The 14,822-nt window shown below is 42.9% G+C and overlaps 2 protein-coding genes across 2 annotated transcripts in view; one reads left to right on the top strand and one right to left on the bottom strand.

The window, feature by feature from the left end:
* Positions 1-504: 504 nt before the first annotated feature.
* SLC46A2 (solute carrier family 46 member 2) lies at positions 505-7,918 on the top strand. Its single transcript, XM_049796150.1, has 4 exons — positions 505-1,594; positions 3,201-3,284; positions 4,935-5,091; positions 6,542-7,918. The coding sequence occupies exons 1-4, from the start codon at positions 520-522 to the stop codon at positions 6,597-6,599; spliced, it is 1,374 nt and encodes a 457-aa protein (XP_049652107.1). The 5' UTR covers positions 505-519; the 3' UTR covers positions 6,600-7,918.
* A 3,846-nt stretch (positions 7,919-11,764) lies between these two features.
* The window catches only part of SNX30 (sorting nexin family member 30), a 51,127-nt gene continuing 48,069 nt past the window's right edge, over positions 11,765-14,822 (bottom strand). Inside the window, exon 9 of the mRNA XM_049796141.1 lies at positions 11,765-13,277. Coding sequence (XP_049652098.1) covers positions 13,218-13,277 — 60 coding nt within the window. The 3' untranslated portion in view covers positions 11,765-13,217. The remainder of the gene's footprint in view (positions 13,278-14,822) is intronic.

Below are 14,822 nucleotides of genomic sequence, written 5' to 3' on the forward strand. Positions count from 1 at the left end.
TCGCAGCCACCCTGAGAGTCCTGTGACACGTTAAGGATGCCAAAAGGGAAAAAAAAAACCCCAAACCAAACAAAAAGCAAACCACCCCCCCAAACTGCAGCAATTACTTGACCAGGGCATTTTCACTTCCTAAACTGGGAGAGAGAAATTCCCCTAGGTCATCTGATCTCTGTTGAAACTAGACCAGGAAGAGGAGCAGTGGCAGTCGGCGAGTGCAAGGGCGTTCTCCAGCTGTACAAAAGCCTCTCATGTGTGAGCCGGTGTTCAGAGCAGCGCAGGGATGTGCATGTGTATGTATACGCAGCAAGGCGAGGTGCAAATATCCTCCCAGCCAGATCATCTCTTGCACAACTCTCTGACTCTGTGCAGCCCAGCGGACCTTTTGTTTTTTCCTCTGCTGCTCCTCTCCAAGCATGCCTCCAGAGCAGAACTTCTGAAAAGCCGTTTCCTCCTGCACCATTTCCTCCCACGCATCTCTGTGAAACCAGTTCTCCCCAAGAAAAGGTAGTCACCAGCAGCATGGTGGGGGTGACGTTGATGAGGACGTGGATTGAGCCAGTGGTCGCGGGTTCCCAGGTAGCCAGCGCCTTCTATGACACGGCACTGCTGCTGGTGGTGAAGAACTACTACAACCAGACCAACACCACTGCTCCTTCCCATGCACTGGAAGATGCTCAGCAGAAGGCCATCTCTAATTTTTATATAATCTACAACCTAGTCCTGGGCCTGAGCCCACTGGTGTCGGCCTATGGCTTATCTAAGCTGGGGGACAGGATGCATCGGAAGATACCCATCTGCTTCCCTCTTCTTGGCTACTTGGGCTCCAAAACTCTCCTGCTCCTCCTGATGCTGCTGGGCTGGCCCATCGAGGTGATGTATGGGGCTGCTGCCGTCAATGGGCTGACAGGCGGTTTCACCACGCTCTGGGCAGGTGTCATGGCTCTGGCATCCCTGGGGTCCTCCGAGAGCAGGAGGTCTCTGCGCCTCATCATTATTGAGCTGGTGTATGGCCTTGCTGGCTTTCTAGGAAGCATGGCATCTGGCTACCTCTTTGTTGGCTTCAGTGACCACTATCGAGAGGGCACTGTGCTGGTGGGCTGCAGCATTGCTTGCTATGCTTTCTGCCTCCTCTACAGCATTTTTGTCCTGACAGTCCCCAGGCCAGCTGCTTCCTGCCCTGCCAAAGCCAAGAGTGCGGGGGAGGTGGGCAGCCAGCTACCAGCCCACACAGGAACAGGAGCAGCAGCGGCAGGGAGTTCCCAACCTTCGGAGAGCAGCAGCTCCACTCCAGTATCCCCCTCAAAACTACTCATCATCATGCTGTTTGTGGCAGCAATCCTCTATGACCTTGCCGTCGTTGGTGCAATGAACGTACTCCCGCTCTTCTTGCTTAGGGAGCCTTTAAGTTGGAATGCCGTGGAGATTGGCCATGGCAATGCTGCTGGGTACGTGATCTTCATCACCAGCTTCCTAGGGGTATTCGTGTTCTCCCAATACCTGAGGGACATTACCATGATCATGATTGGAGTGGCATCCTTCAGCGCTGGCATCCTCATTATGGCCTTCGTGCGGTGGACGTTCCTGTTCTACATCGGTGAGTCGAACAGTGACACGCATGAGCAAGTGCACCTTGAGAAAGGGGCTGGGGTCTTTCGACATCAGGAGAAGGGCTTTTGCTCTGCTTCACTGCAAGTTTCAGAACAGGGAGCTTGGCAGACCATCACACGAGCAATTCCCCAGGAAGCTTCATTATCATTCCCCTGTCCTCATATCTCCCTTTGTATTCTTACACTCAGCACCCTACAATATCTACTCCTGCCAAGGCTTAGTTTAAGGTTAGTTGACTTGTAATTCATCACTTGATCATAGCCCACATCTGAGCAGGGGAGCAATGCCCACACAGCGAGGGAGCGGGAATTGTTGCTGGCTACCTGTACTAGTTGGACCACGCTGCTGCATTGATGGGAAGCACTTGCTTTTTGTGAGGTAAGGCTTAAGGCTACAACAGAAACAAATTGGCAAAGTTTTCCTATTAAGCGAACATCTTAAGATGTGATTTATTTTTGTTACATCAAGGCATTTATGGCTGATGGGAAGCTTAAGACCAAAACATTGGAGCTGCTTTAGCAACTAAAATATCATGATAATGTACTGTATGGAATCTTACACTATGTACAACTGACCAAGGGACAGATAGCTATAGATGGGGCAGCATCCCATGATGAAGGAAAGGCCAGTTTATTGTTGGGAGGTAGCCTCTGCAGGAATACAGATAACAAAACCCAAGAACCGCATCCATTGTGGCAGTGAGATGGATGATACTCTGTTTGTCAAATATGAATCATGTGTTGCATGGCTTTGAGGTTTTGCTTCTGAAAGCGAGAAAAAGATCTAAGAGAAATGGCCTGAAGCGATTTTTCTGTCTGCCCCTACAGGGAATGAGAAATTGAAAAACCAAAGTTACTCTAAAGGAAAAGATGGTAGGATATTATATTTGTGTACTAACTAAGACAAACACTGAGTTAAATTTTTAAGAGATTTTGTTTGTTTAGGCAATCAGGCTGGGGAACAAAAAATAAAAAATTAAAATAAAAAATGTGTCTTATTAAGTCCATTGTGAACACACATTGCTACACACCATGCAGGATGCTTATTCCCCGCATTGCAGAAACACCTCAGTACACTAGACACAAATCGAGTTTTCACTGAGGTTGGTTCTGCTGACAGGAAGGTAATTCCATCTTCCAAAAAGTTTCCACACTAGAGAAAGCTTAAAATAATGCAAGCCAGAAGCTCCCAGGTAGAAAACAGCTGTAGTGTCATAAAGGTACTGTTTCTGTCAAGGTCATGTGGCATGGGGTGCTCCCTCTGCTGGTTAGATTCAAATCAGCCTCACTATCTCAAAGGACAGTGCTATATTCCATCTAAACTGGGATTTCAGGCTGAGACCAAGAGACCACAGCTGGTTTGGGCAAAGTCCCTCTGCTAGTGGGAGCAATAGGTGGCTTATCCACCATTGCTTAGATGAAGTGAGGACCTACACTCCTACCAAAGATTTGTACTTCCTTCTGGTACTCAAGGGACAAGAAAAGGTGAAGCAAAGTCCCTGCCCAACCCAGAAGCACGTAGTCTTCAAGAGCAGTAGTTGAGTGGGGAAACAAGAAGCGGGTACTGATGACTACCTATTCATTGCATTGCAGCACGGGCAGTGATGCTGTTTGCCCTCATCCCCTTACCAACCATCAGGTCCATGATATCCAAGCATGTTGAAGGATCATCCTATGGTAAGTACTTCGGTTACCTTACTGATTAAAAACCTCAAATCCCTCCATTCTCTCTAAGGTACAAAGAGAAAGGTAAGTTATTGCTGCAATCTGTGCTTTACGTAATAAAACCAGAATAGCTGATACCACAAATGAGAAGGGAGGAGCAGAGAAACTTGCAGAACAAGATTGTCACATCCAAACTTCTCATCCTTGGTTGCATCATCATTTATCCACAAAATTTTCAGTACATGCTTCAAGAGATTACTATTAGTGTGCAGCTCAAAGTCAGGGAAAATATCTGGGGTGCTGCTCAAAAACACAGTACTCCAGGGAAAACCAAAAGGAGGACTGTGATACTCAACACCATTTATATTTGGCTTCTTTCACTTCCAGCTTTGGGAAGGATGAATTTCTTTCATCTTTTTTCAGTTATGCTCTCTAAATACATCTCCAAGTGCTACCTGGCAATTTGTTCCTGTCAGACCACAGTTTAACTAACAAACTATAAGCTTTGCATAAAAATTGGCCCTTTTTGGTACACAGGAGCAGAAATCCTTTTCTATGGAAAAATATATTAGAAAGTAGTAAAACACATACATTTCACAACACCGTACTGAAGGCTACTATTTTTTACCCCAATGAGCTGCATTTAGACACAACAGATGGGACTGGTCTTGCATTCAAATAGGACCTAAGGCCCATGACTGCTCACGCCTCCTCCAAACATGTTCTCACAGCCATCCTTTGCATTCTTTTCCCTTCTGCCATATGAACACGACACTCCTCTGTCACCAGTTCATTCCTACTGCTTCTGCTCCTCAGCGTGGTCCGTAGCAAACTCACCTACCTGGCACAAATAGCACAGCTCACACCCCAAATTAATCCTTATTATTAATTAATTTTTAACCTCCACCATGAGCCATGCAGGCTGCACCTGATTCCAGCTGCAGGCCAGCTCTCAAGCAGGACCACGCAGCCAAGCAGCCCTTGCCTCTTGGTAGCAGTATTGTCTCCTTAGGTGGTGGCTGCTCGCACTGTGCAGCTGGAGGAGGCTGCCAGGGCAGCAAGCTCAGCACACAGCCCTGACCTTGCTCCCAGTTTCCACATCCTGGTAGGGCTGGGTTACTCCCCCTTCCCCATTTTCCACGACAGAAACAGAAGGGTGCACTTCAGCAAAAACCCTCTTTCAATTAAGAATTCAGTTTCTGCCTTTCATCCACCCTAAACAAGATACAGATTACACGCACCTCCCCATTTCAGGCATTATTATGATTTTAACCCAGTGGACCACTCTTCTGGCCTAGGGCAGAGGCAGACCCTGACTAAAATCTCTCTTGTCCTGAAGGTGTTAGCCCAAGACTGCTTTTCTACCTCCTAGGGAAAGGAGCAATTTACTGCCCAGTTTATTGCTGCTCTTCCAAGCAGCCACCTCTAATCTAGACTGTTTAAGCAGACAGTTTTCCGTTTGGATCTTTTGTCCTATGCCTAAAAGAAGGGAAAGTTATTTAATTTTGGTCTAGAACAGAAGAAGATACAAGCTCATGCCATCTGGCACTTATGAAGCAACGACCACATTGATCTTCCACACAGTGGTGTTCCTGGAATCGTCAGGGAGGTACCAGAGCTGTTTTTTTCTCCCCAGTAACAAACTATGTTCTTGTTTTACAGGTAAGGTGTTTGTCCTGCTGCAGTTGTCTTTAGTCACCACGGGAGTAGTGACATCTACAGTCTATAACAAGATCTATCAAAACACACTGAACTGGTACAGTGGCTTCTGTTTCATTTTGTCTTTTCTAGTCAGCTGCCTGAGTCTCCTCCCTTTAAGGTAAGGAATAGGAAGGGGTTTGTCCAAAAGCACATGCTGTTATTTTCTCCATGCTTCCTGACTCTAGGTCTAAGACAGATAGGAAAAATAACTTTTTTTTTTTAATTAAAGAGAAACAAAAGTCTTACAGAAATGTGTTGACAAATATTAAAGAGATTCAAAGAAAGAAACTTGCAAATGATTTAGCCAATTTTTTTAAACTTCTTTTTGTTTAATGTAACATGAATTGCTGTCAGAGGAATACTTGGCAGTTTAAGAGCTGATAATCCCAGGGGACAAAGCCTTCACACAAATGTATTGCTTGATATTGCAAAAATAGTAATAAGTAGAATGAGGGAATAATCCTACACAAAGTAAAACATTTTTTAAAAAAATCCATTACAGGTTACTTACTGTGATAGAAAAGAATAATCTGAGTTTCCTTCGGGTGTTTCTTTCAAAGAGAAACCATTAATGCATAGTAAGGATATAGTTACTTTTCTGATCCAGGCAATTTGCCCAACTGTACAGCTACAGAATGACTGAGAGGTACAATTTCAAGAAAAAAATTTTAAGAACAAAACCAGCTTAATTTGAAGAGACAAAGCTGAAACAGCATCTCCATCTACTCTTCCAGAATTTTTGATGGATCTCCCTCCAAATCTGACCTTGCCTGTCACACTCTCCCCAAGACCCTCCAGCTCATTGCATTACTAGAAGCAACGAGACTCTTCTAGTATGAAGTTAAAGTGAATAGCTGTAATGTCAGTGTTTAATCCATGCAACAAGAGTATTTTCATTCAGATACAAGGCAAGTACTGGCTAGGCTAATGTCTGATCCCAGGCAAAACTCTTGCCAAGTTTTGCTGTAATTTTTTAAAAAAATAACAGCAGAAAGTCTAAAGGCAGTACCAACTTCACTGTTATCACTTAGGAAGAAAAGAAAAAGCAGCACTAAGGAAGGCTCCTAGACCATCAGCTGTGCCTCACCCAGAGCACCAAAGGCTTTCCAGGCTTGTGAACATGTCTGACACCTGGTGTCAGCAGGACTACAACTGTGGGGAAGGCTACTTCATACTAATCATTCCCCTGGCTTTGCTCTCCTCCTCCTATTTTCCAGACACAAGAGTGACTATGCACAACGCTGCTGTTAACAGCGAGTCATTGCTAGCTGCTCAGCTGCTTTTTAATACAGGCTCCAAATAGAAGGTAGCACGATTATTACCACAAACACAGGTTATTAGGACTTCAGAGTCTGAAAGATGACAAATGGTGCCAACGTCATTGTTTGTACACAGGAATAACTTACAGAGAGGCTGGCAGATCCTTGAGATGAATCACATGAGCACTCAGCCAGCTCCAGACACCCCAGCAAAGTTTAAGCTAAAGAATTGATGGGGCAAAAGCAACTGTAGCTTGAAAAAGTAGTTTGCTAGCTCTCTTGTAACCTGCATTTTATTGCTCTTTACAGCATTGTGGCCATCAAACAACGTTCAACCACTGGCTCCCTTCAGATTCTGACTGAGTGACAGAGGCTGTACAAGCTAAAGCATCTTCTGGTCCTTATCAACTCTCTGAGCTACCAAAGTGGAAGGTTTGCCAAGCATTAGTCCCCACAATTATCATCATTACAGGAAGCACCTCATTTGAGTTTCCATTTCACAGCATGCCATGGCCTCTCAGCCACTGAGCTCACCCATGACAAAGAAGTTTGCCTTGTTATTTCTGCAGTACATCATGTTGCAGAGTACATGCATTGGCTATTGCACACCAGCAGTCTTCAGAGCATTTTGCTTTCCTGCTAGGCTGGTTAGAAATAGTGCAGAGGGATGAGAACAAGGTAGAAATGAGGACACATCCTTCAATGTTGAAGGGGAAAGCAGAGGATCAGTTTTTCTATTAGTTCCTTCTCGTCTGTTCCTTCAGAAACCTCAGAGCAGTTCTGTGACTTTGGCTGATGAAGCAGGGGTCCACAAGACACATGCTGCATGCACACAGTTGTCAGCAAGACAGACCTGCTCTCCGAGTGCTACAGAAGATGTGTCAGCCCAGCCAATCAATGTTACATAGAAGACCACTAAATACAGAAATACCACTGTAAAAAAAAAAAAAAGTAAGATTAAGACACTTTTAGTAATCCCTACAATAAAACACTCCTGAACAGATGTTCATGCCTCTGACTTCTGGGAGATTGTCCCACTGTCCCTGGAGTGGGAGCCAAAACCAGCATTTACACTCACACCACCAGGACATATGACATTAAGAACCGGTAAGTGCAGCACACTATTCCTACAGGCTTTACGAAGGTGTAGTGACACTAATACCAGGTAAAAGTCACCTTATTACCCCAGCTTTATACTGGGTTGAAACCCCTACCAAAAGGAACCTCATACAATACAGCCAACTGGCATGAGATGTCAGCTCAATCCAAACATGATTCAAAAGACTGGCATGCTCCAGAGGGATGAGGGCTTAAATTATGTGTCTACTTACATGCTAATTGAATTAACAAAGACTAAGCAGCTTCCAAGCTCCTGGACTAAGTAATGGCAAGTTAAAAGCCCTTCAGTAACCGAAATCATCTGGAGGCAAATCAGGCAGCTTCAGTTCAAGCCAGGCATGCAGCAAGCAGAAGCTGATTACTCACTGTGCAAGCCCTTTCCGAGGAAGTTGCTTCCACCCCTGTTCCCCATAGAGACACACTCTTGCAATCTTTCCTCAGCTCCAGACTTCACTTTCAAGTAATACCAAACGTACTACAACAACAGATGGATGACTTTTAGTTAAATCGGCAGTGGAACAAGATTTTAAGGGAAGAGTATTTCTGCAGTATGATAGTGAGCTGCCCAGCAAAATAAGTGCACACATCATTTCAATGGCAAAGTCTGCAAAAAATGAAACTTTACATTCTAGTTAAAGGAGTAATCTTTTAATACATTTATTGGTCCATTCCATTAAATTAATTGAGGTAAACAAACAGTGCATTTTAAAAAATGTACAGACTAATAGAGAATTACAAACAGTTTTACCTCAAAGTGTTTTTCTCCATCAATACTAGTTCCATAGTAAACAATGCACGAAGTATATTTATACAGAGATATATGAAAGGGTATAGAAACATGCCAGCACCAGAAGGCAAGACAACATTTCCTAGCCTGCGAGTCTGAACAAGAGCACAGTTGCCAGATTTGGTCAAGTGCAGGAAACAAAAGCCTCCTTCCCATTTTTACATTGTTGACTAGCCAATTCACAGAGAGACAAATCTTTTCACAGCTTTCATTTTGGTTTTTAATGGTATGAACAGTGACTCTAGTTCTGGTAAATGGGTTCACAGAGGCTGAAAGCAGAAGAGTCTGGGTGATGAGCCAGCACCATTTTGGTCCCCAGTACTGACACCTTCAGCAAGGAAGGGGATGAGACCACCTCCACTCACAGCCAGCTTGCCTTCACCTGCATGACCCAACTCTCCAAACCTTAAGAAGGGACAGAGGGATGCAGGCACAGAGGAAAAGAGAACAAGGATGGTGCTGTTTTATTTTCAAATACTAAAGACAAAAGCCCTTTGGCTGTTTGCTATCATAAGACTGTCCCTCTGCAATCTGTCCCCCTGTGCAGTGCAGATGTAGCACTGGCCCCAACCCTGCTGCTTGACCTGAAGATAGGGATTAATATCCCAGCAGTAGAGTTAAGAAATGGTTTAGCTTCAAAGCATACAGTACCAAGGCCTTCAAAGTAGTCTAGGACAGCAAGTAGCCTTTAATGTTTTAGCATGTCACTTACAGAAGGGTAATCTACTTACACCTTTTTGGAAAGTGCATTAGTTTCTGCACAAGTACTGTGCCTTAGCCATGCAACCTTAAAACTAGCCCAGTTCATTACTGGGTACTTGTACAGGTTGGATACTGTGGCAAGACTCCAAAGTGCTAAGCATAGAATTAAGCATTGCCATTTTATTCCATAAAATTGGTTAAACAGCACTCCCAAAAAGTTTAAAATGCAACATTCACACTGCCAGAAGGCAAGTTGATTCCTGTGATCCCCAGTTTTACTTTACAGTAAAAAAAAATCCAAACAAAACACAAACCTGGCAAGTAGTAGCAACTCCCCTACCTTAAAAAAAAAAAAAAGACACCAATTTCCTTATTCATTGGTTGTTGTAGTAAAAGTTAATATACCAAGGGAAAGACTGTTCTACCTTCAGAATTTAAGAAGGCTGAACATCTAATGAGCTAGTTTAGTCTATGCAATTTTACTCAGTGGTTATCAGCACCAGGATTTTAACAGTCTGCAACTTTAATCATAGTCAGTTAAATTGTGCAAGTTTTAACAAAAGCATGGCTCCTGTTAAAACACTGAACAGTCCCTGGTGGGCTGGGAGGGAATTCTTTGTACCTTGGCATCTGCAGGACTGACACCTGAAACAATATGCATCACAAACAGACTATGCAGAGCCACTGCTGCAAGGCTACCTCACAGTACCTCTGCAGTACCGTCTCTGCCACTCATGCTTTGCAGATGTTTCTTTCTACCACTCATCCCACTACTCTATCTTTAGCACAAGTGTCAGTATGACAAAAATCCAAGTAGGCTTCAGTGAAGAATCCATAGTTTATTCTTTGATACAACTCACATCAGAAGAGTTCGTGTCTTTAGGGCTACACTTATTACCTTTTCATTTTCCAATGGATACCTGAAAAAGCCATGATGTTTCAACATCTACGTTTATTGCAAGAGTCAGAACCTGGTAAGAATACATATGAACAATGCACGGTTCACTACCGAGCATGAAAACAAGATCTCAGTGCTTGGTTTATTGTGCTGGTGCCAGTTAAGAGAAGAAACAAACACCCCAGAAATTACACAGAAGTAACCAGGACAGCAGTGAATCATGCATCCTCTGAGAGGGAACTTGGTCTGGCTATGGATTACAAGGAAAACTGGGCTACTTTAAGGACTGTTGAAGGTGCTGCATGTTACATAGGCTTATAGAAAAAGTGCAACTACTTTTGACATCATTTTAATGCATGTGCAGAGGGTGACCTTAAGTGACTGAACACTCAAGTTACTCAAAGATGAAGCTTCTGCACTACTCCTGCTTCCCTTTACCAACACCTCTTACTTTTCACACTTAATGTTTGGGCCATCCAAAGGACAGCCTCTATCCTGTAAGGATTACAGGATAACATGTCAGAGTTTCACTAACAGTTCAGATCTTAACCTCTCACTAAGAGCAGTTAAGTAAGGGCACCCTTTACAAGTGTCACTTCTTTACACCTTACAGGAGTTTCCTGCTCTTTTGTAGTTCTCCTGTTTCACACTGCTGCCCCACACCTCACAGCCTCTCTCACAGTTACCTTGTGATTTACAACAGGTTTTTATAAAGAGACTCCTCCATAGCCCACAGGAGCCAAGAGACCCACCACTACACATCCTTACACTGCAGCAATTCTTACAGAGGACTCCTGTTTTGAGTGTTTGCTTCCCTTGTAGGGGCTTAAGAGGCTTTGGTGTTCTGGATCATTAAGAAATCCTATCAGTGGCCACAGCCTGAGGCCCATGTTCCAACCTCTCCTCCAAATCAACTTGCAGGTGTCACAGAGCCATATACTCCAACAGGGAAGTGCAAAGCATGCCCGCCTTTCAACAGCTTAGCCAGAAAAGGATTTACCTGAATTTGAAACGTATTTTGGATGTGGACTAGTTTAAAAACTATGCTGCAGAATCAGTGGCATCAGACTAAAGAAAATTTAAGCTGACCTTTAACAGCTCCACCCTCAATGGTTACATGTTGATTTGAACTTTACTTAGTACTCCCCACTATCCATTATGCTTCTCATGAACAGCTGTAATGTCAATTGCTAAATTCCACACAACCAATGCACACTTCAGTTTGACATAAAACTAAGAGGGAACAGGACCTCAGTGTTGTAAGGCATCAGACAAAACCTACTCAATTATAGGAAAAAAACCACCAACCTTTCTACTAATCTTTTACTTTTTTTTTTTTTTTTTTTGACAAGGTGAAGGGAAGACTGTCTAAATATTAGTTCAAATTACATTTTGCTTGACTTCCAGTGATGTTGCAGAGTCAACTACAAAATTCCATTTACCACACAGGAACCAGCTCAAAAAAGCATGTTTATCTCTGTTTGTGGGAAATAGGGAAGACTGTTACCCTGAAGGTCAAACTGTTAAGGTATGGAAGTGCTTATTTCAGAAGGGAGACATTGAGGAAAACACTTGGTTACTGCTTCAGTATGATCCCTTTAAGCACTTCCTTTGCACCACAAGTAGTTTTGTCATTCTGGACAAAACAGCAACTTAACGCAGAGTTCTTGTTTACACCAAATAAGTATATATTGACAAACTGTGATCTTAAACCAAAAAAGCATAGTTTGTTTAGTACTACAGAGTTGTCAATGGAGGCTGAGTCAAAAAGGAAGACCACTTAAAATGTCTTAAACTTGACTTTTGCACCCAGAGAGCATCATCTTATTAGCCTGACAGCTACCACATTGCTGCAATAACTCATCTTGACAGTTGCTACAAAGTCACCAAGCTTAATAGGGCAGCCTCAGGTGTTTATGAAGAGATAAAGTCCAAACCAGACTGGTATCTGGTAGGTCGTCACAGAACACAGAAGTTGCACATACTCAATTACTGCTCAGATTCTTCACAAGAATGTTGCCAGAGATCAGTAATGAACCAAGTTTAGCAGTAAGCACTCAGAAGTATTTATACCACCAAATTCCAATATTACATTGAAATCAGCCCCAAACCTCCTCACTTAGGATGGTTAAAAAGGATTTATCTGCATGCTGTTAAACCAAGACTCTGGGACCCTGGAAATTGCAGCAGCATTCCTAAGCCCAGTAACACCAAGCAGGCATTTACTTGAGGCAGGACTGCAAAAGAAAGGGAAAAAAGGGGACTTGAAGAAACAGTTACATTTCTAAAGGCCAATAAAAACTACTAAGAAAATAGATCTGTACCAAAAGTAGTCTTAGAAGACTTGCCATGTGGTTCAGTAGAGACAGGTATGAACACTGTGTGTACCTAATAGGGTAGCCATCCACCCCCACCGACCTGTTTAAGGCAAGTTTCACTTACAATGATGCTTGGTGTAAGAAAGCATTTGACACTTTTTGGCTTTTGGCTGCTGCAAAAAAAACACGGGGAGAGAAAGCAGAGTTCTACCTTTACTACAGCAGGCACCTAAGTGACAAAGCCCAAAGTGGCTCTAGTTCAGAAAAAAAACAAAATCCAAAAACATTTAAAGCATGGACCAAGAGAACTCTAACATGCAACTTCCAGAGCTAGCTTTAGAAAAAAATACACTAAAGACTCACACTTGCTTCCACCATTCCCATAAGCCTTGAAAGGCCACTGTTCAACTCACTCCTGCAGCTAAGCTGATTTTAATTCCCAAGTCAGTCACAAGTACACTTCAGCCAATTGACATTACTTCATAATCACCAAGGTAAACAAAGATACTCAGTATGAACCAACAGCATGCCACACTCACAAAAACCACAGTTCATGCTTGCATCACAAGCTATCTGCAAGTGGTATTGGTATGTTCTGTCTAGGACCAGCCCAACTCCCACACAGAAAAGTCTCCAGAAACCATTTTATCCAGAGGGAGCATATGGGTGGTAGCAAAACAGAAAATACTCATTTCCAGCCTTTCCCTGTCCATCCAAAAAAAGGGATAAGGATTGGTTAGGGAGTACTGTATCATAGGAATAATTATCATCTTTTTTAGCAAACAAAGCAGAATGGTAATAAAGATGTCATTTGGCACCTTGCAGTAGAGTTTTATTTTCATCTTTTCAGTGTTCCACTCATCAGTTCCTTCCAGACTAGAGAGGTAAGTTTTATCAAGATCCCCGTACACTTTCACTATGAACCCCCAATCACTCCATAGGATAAAGAAGGAACCATTCAAGGTAACTCAAAAAGATGAAACATACCCCAGTTTTAACACAGAAAGTGAGGAAAAAAATTCAAATCTTTTTCAGAGCATCTGTTCCAGCCTAAGTGCAGCTGGCATTTCAGTTAACTTGACAAAAGGAGTCCTTCATACAGTTCCAGTATGTCTAGTGGTACTGAGCATCGAAGTGGTAGACTGTCCATGAAGGTACTTCTTATTTGGTCTCTGGCTTGTCTTGCAATAGTGGTATAATTGACTCCCACGCCGTAAGGCACTGAAGAAAGAAATAAAGATTTAAAAAATGGATTGTACATCAGTTCTTGTAACTTTTGACCAACCCTTCCAGACCAACAGAATGCAAACTCAAGAAAGGCTAGCCAGGTCTTTATAGATTATTACAGAGGGGGAAAAATAACAGAATCTCAAGCAGCAAGAAAGTGTTCAAAAAGAATAGCTGCAGTTTCCAAAGACAACAAATTAAAGCTTTCCAAATTTATCACCTGGCCCAAGCCATTAAAAATCATCAGAATACCCAGGATTTCCAAGTATCAAGCTAGCTTCTAAACTGAAGAACACCACAGCTTTCAGCTAGGCAGACAAACTGTTTCTAGTAGAAATCCACACCTTTGCGCTGTGACTGTGGGAGAGGGCTGATTTGAACACAATGGCAGCTATTATGGACAACCTCCAGCAAACTTATTTGAAAAACCCATGCATTTAGGGAAGGTAGTTCAGAGACATGGTGTACTCCATCCAGTACACCTCTGGGACTTGACTCCACTGCATGATGAACTGGTAGGGCCTGGTATAGCAAAATAAAAGTGGATCCTAGATTCTGGGTTATTAGAAAGTCACTCCAGGCTTTGGAGTCATTTCCCCAGACACATATACTTCAGTGCTGTGTTATCCTTAGTGTCTTTCAACCATGTACAGCCCAGAAGTCAAACTTGAGAAATACAGACTGTGGAATACGTATTATTAAACACTGGGAAGGGGCAAACTCATCACCAGCCCTTATACCCACAAGTCACTGTTGTCAAGCATCTTCCTTCTAATCTTGCTGATCATACTGCAGGTGAATAGAGTATTTCTAGTTGTGTATCCTGAAGCAATTAGGCACTATCCTACCAAAAAGCTTCCTTGCTGCAACTAAGAGCAAAAGATGTACAGCAATTGCAGAGGCACTGCTGGATGTTCAGCAGAGTCTTTAATACCCTCCTCCTGAGCAGTGACAGAAGAGAGAAGAGACCAGGGCAAAGGAAGTTCTGTGTGACTACTTATGAATTACTGAAGAGAGACACCGTAAAGGGCAAAGTAACTGCATATTAACACTACATGGAGAAGTAACCTAGCATGGGGAGAAGTTTTTAGAGTAGATGTGGAAAAAAGCAATAAGCAAGAAGATGAAGTATGTCACCATGCATAAGCCTAGTAGTGTCTAATGTATCAACGACTTCATTGGGCAGCACTGTTCTAGCATGAAGGAAAATGAGATTGGCAGCACATGCAGTTAAATGTCAAGGCCCTTTCACTTAAAAAAAAATAAAATAAAAAATGACACTGAATCTCAGGTACACATGCACCAACTGAAAAAGGGCAGAGGCACCTGACTAGGTATTTCCAGGACTAGCATACAAGGGACAAAACTATGCACAAGAGGACAGAGATTAGAATAATTTATGCATAGCAGGTGTAATCTATATATGGATCCATGGATGTATGGATCCATTAACCCATGTAGTTTGGCTCATAAAAGGCAGAATCAAGAAATTTTCTAGTCTGGTAGTATTACTATAACATGCAATTTCGGTCTTTTTCA

The sequence above is a fragment of the Accipiter gentilis genome, chromosome Z, assembly GCF_929443795.1.
Source record: "Accipiter gentilis chromosome Z, bAccGen1.1, whole genome shotgun sequence".
Classification (NCBI taxonomy): domain Eukaryota; kingdom Metazoa; phylum Chordata; class Aves; order Accipitriformes; family Accipitridae; genus Astur; species Astur gentilis.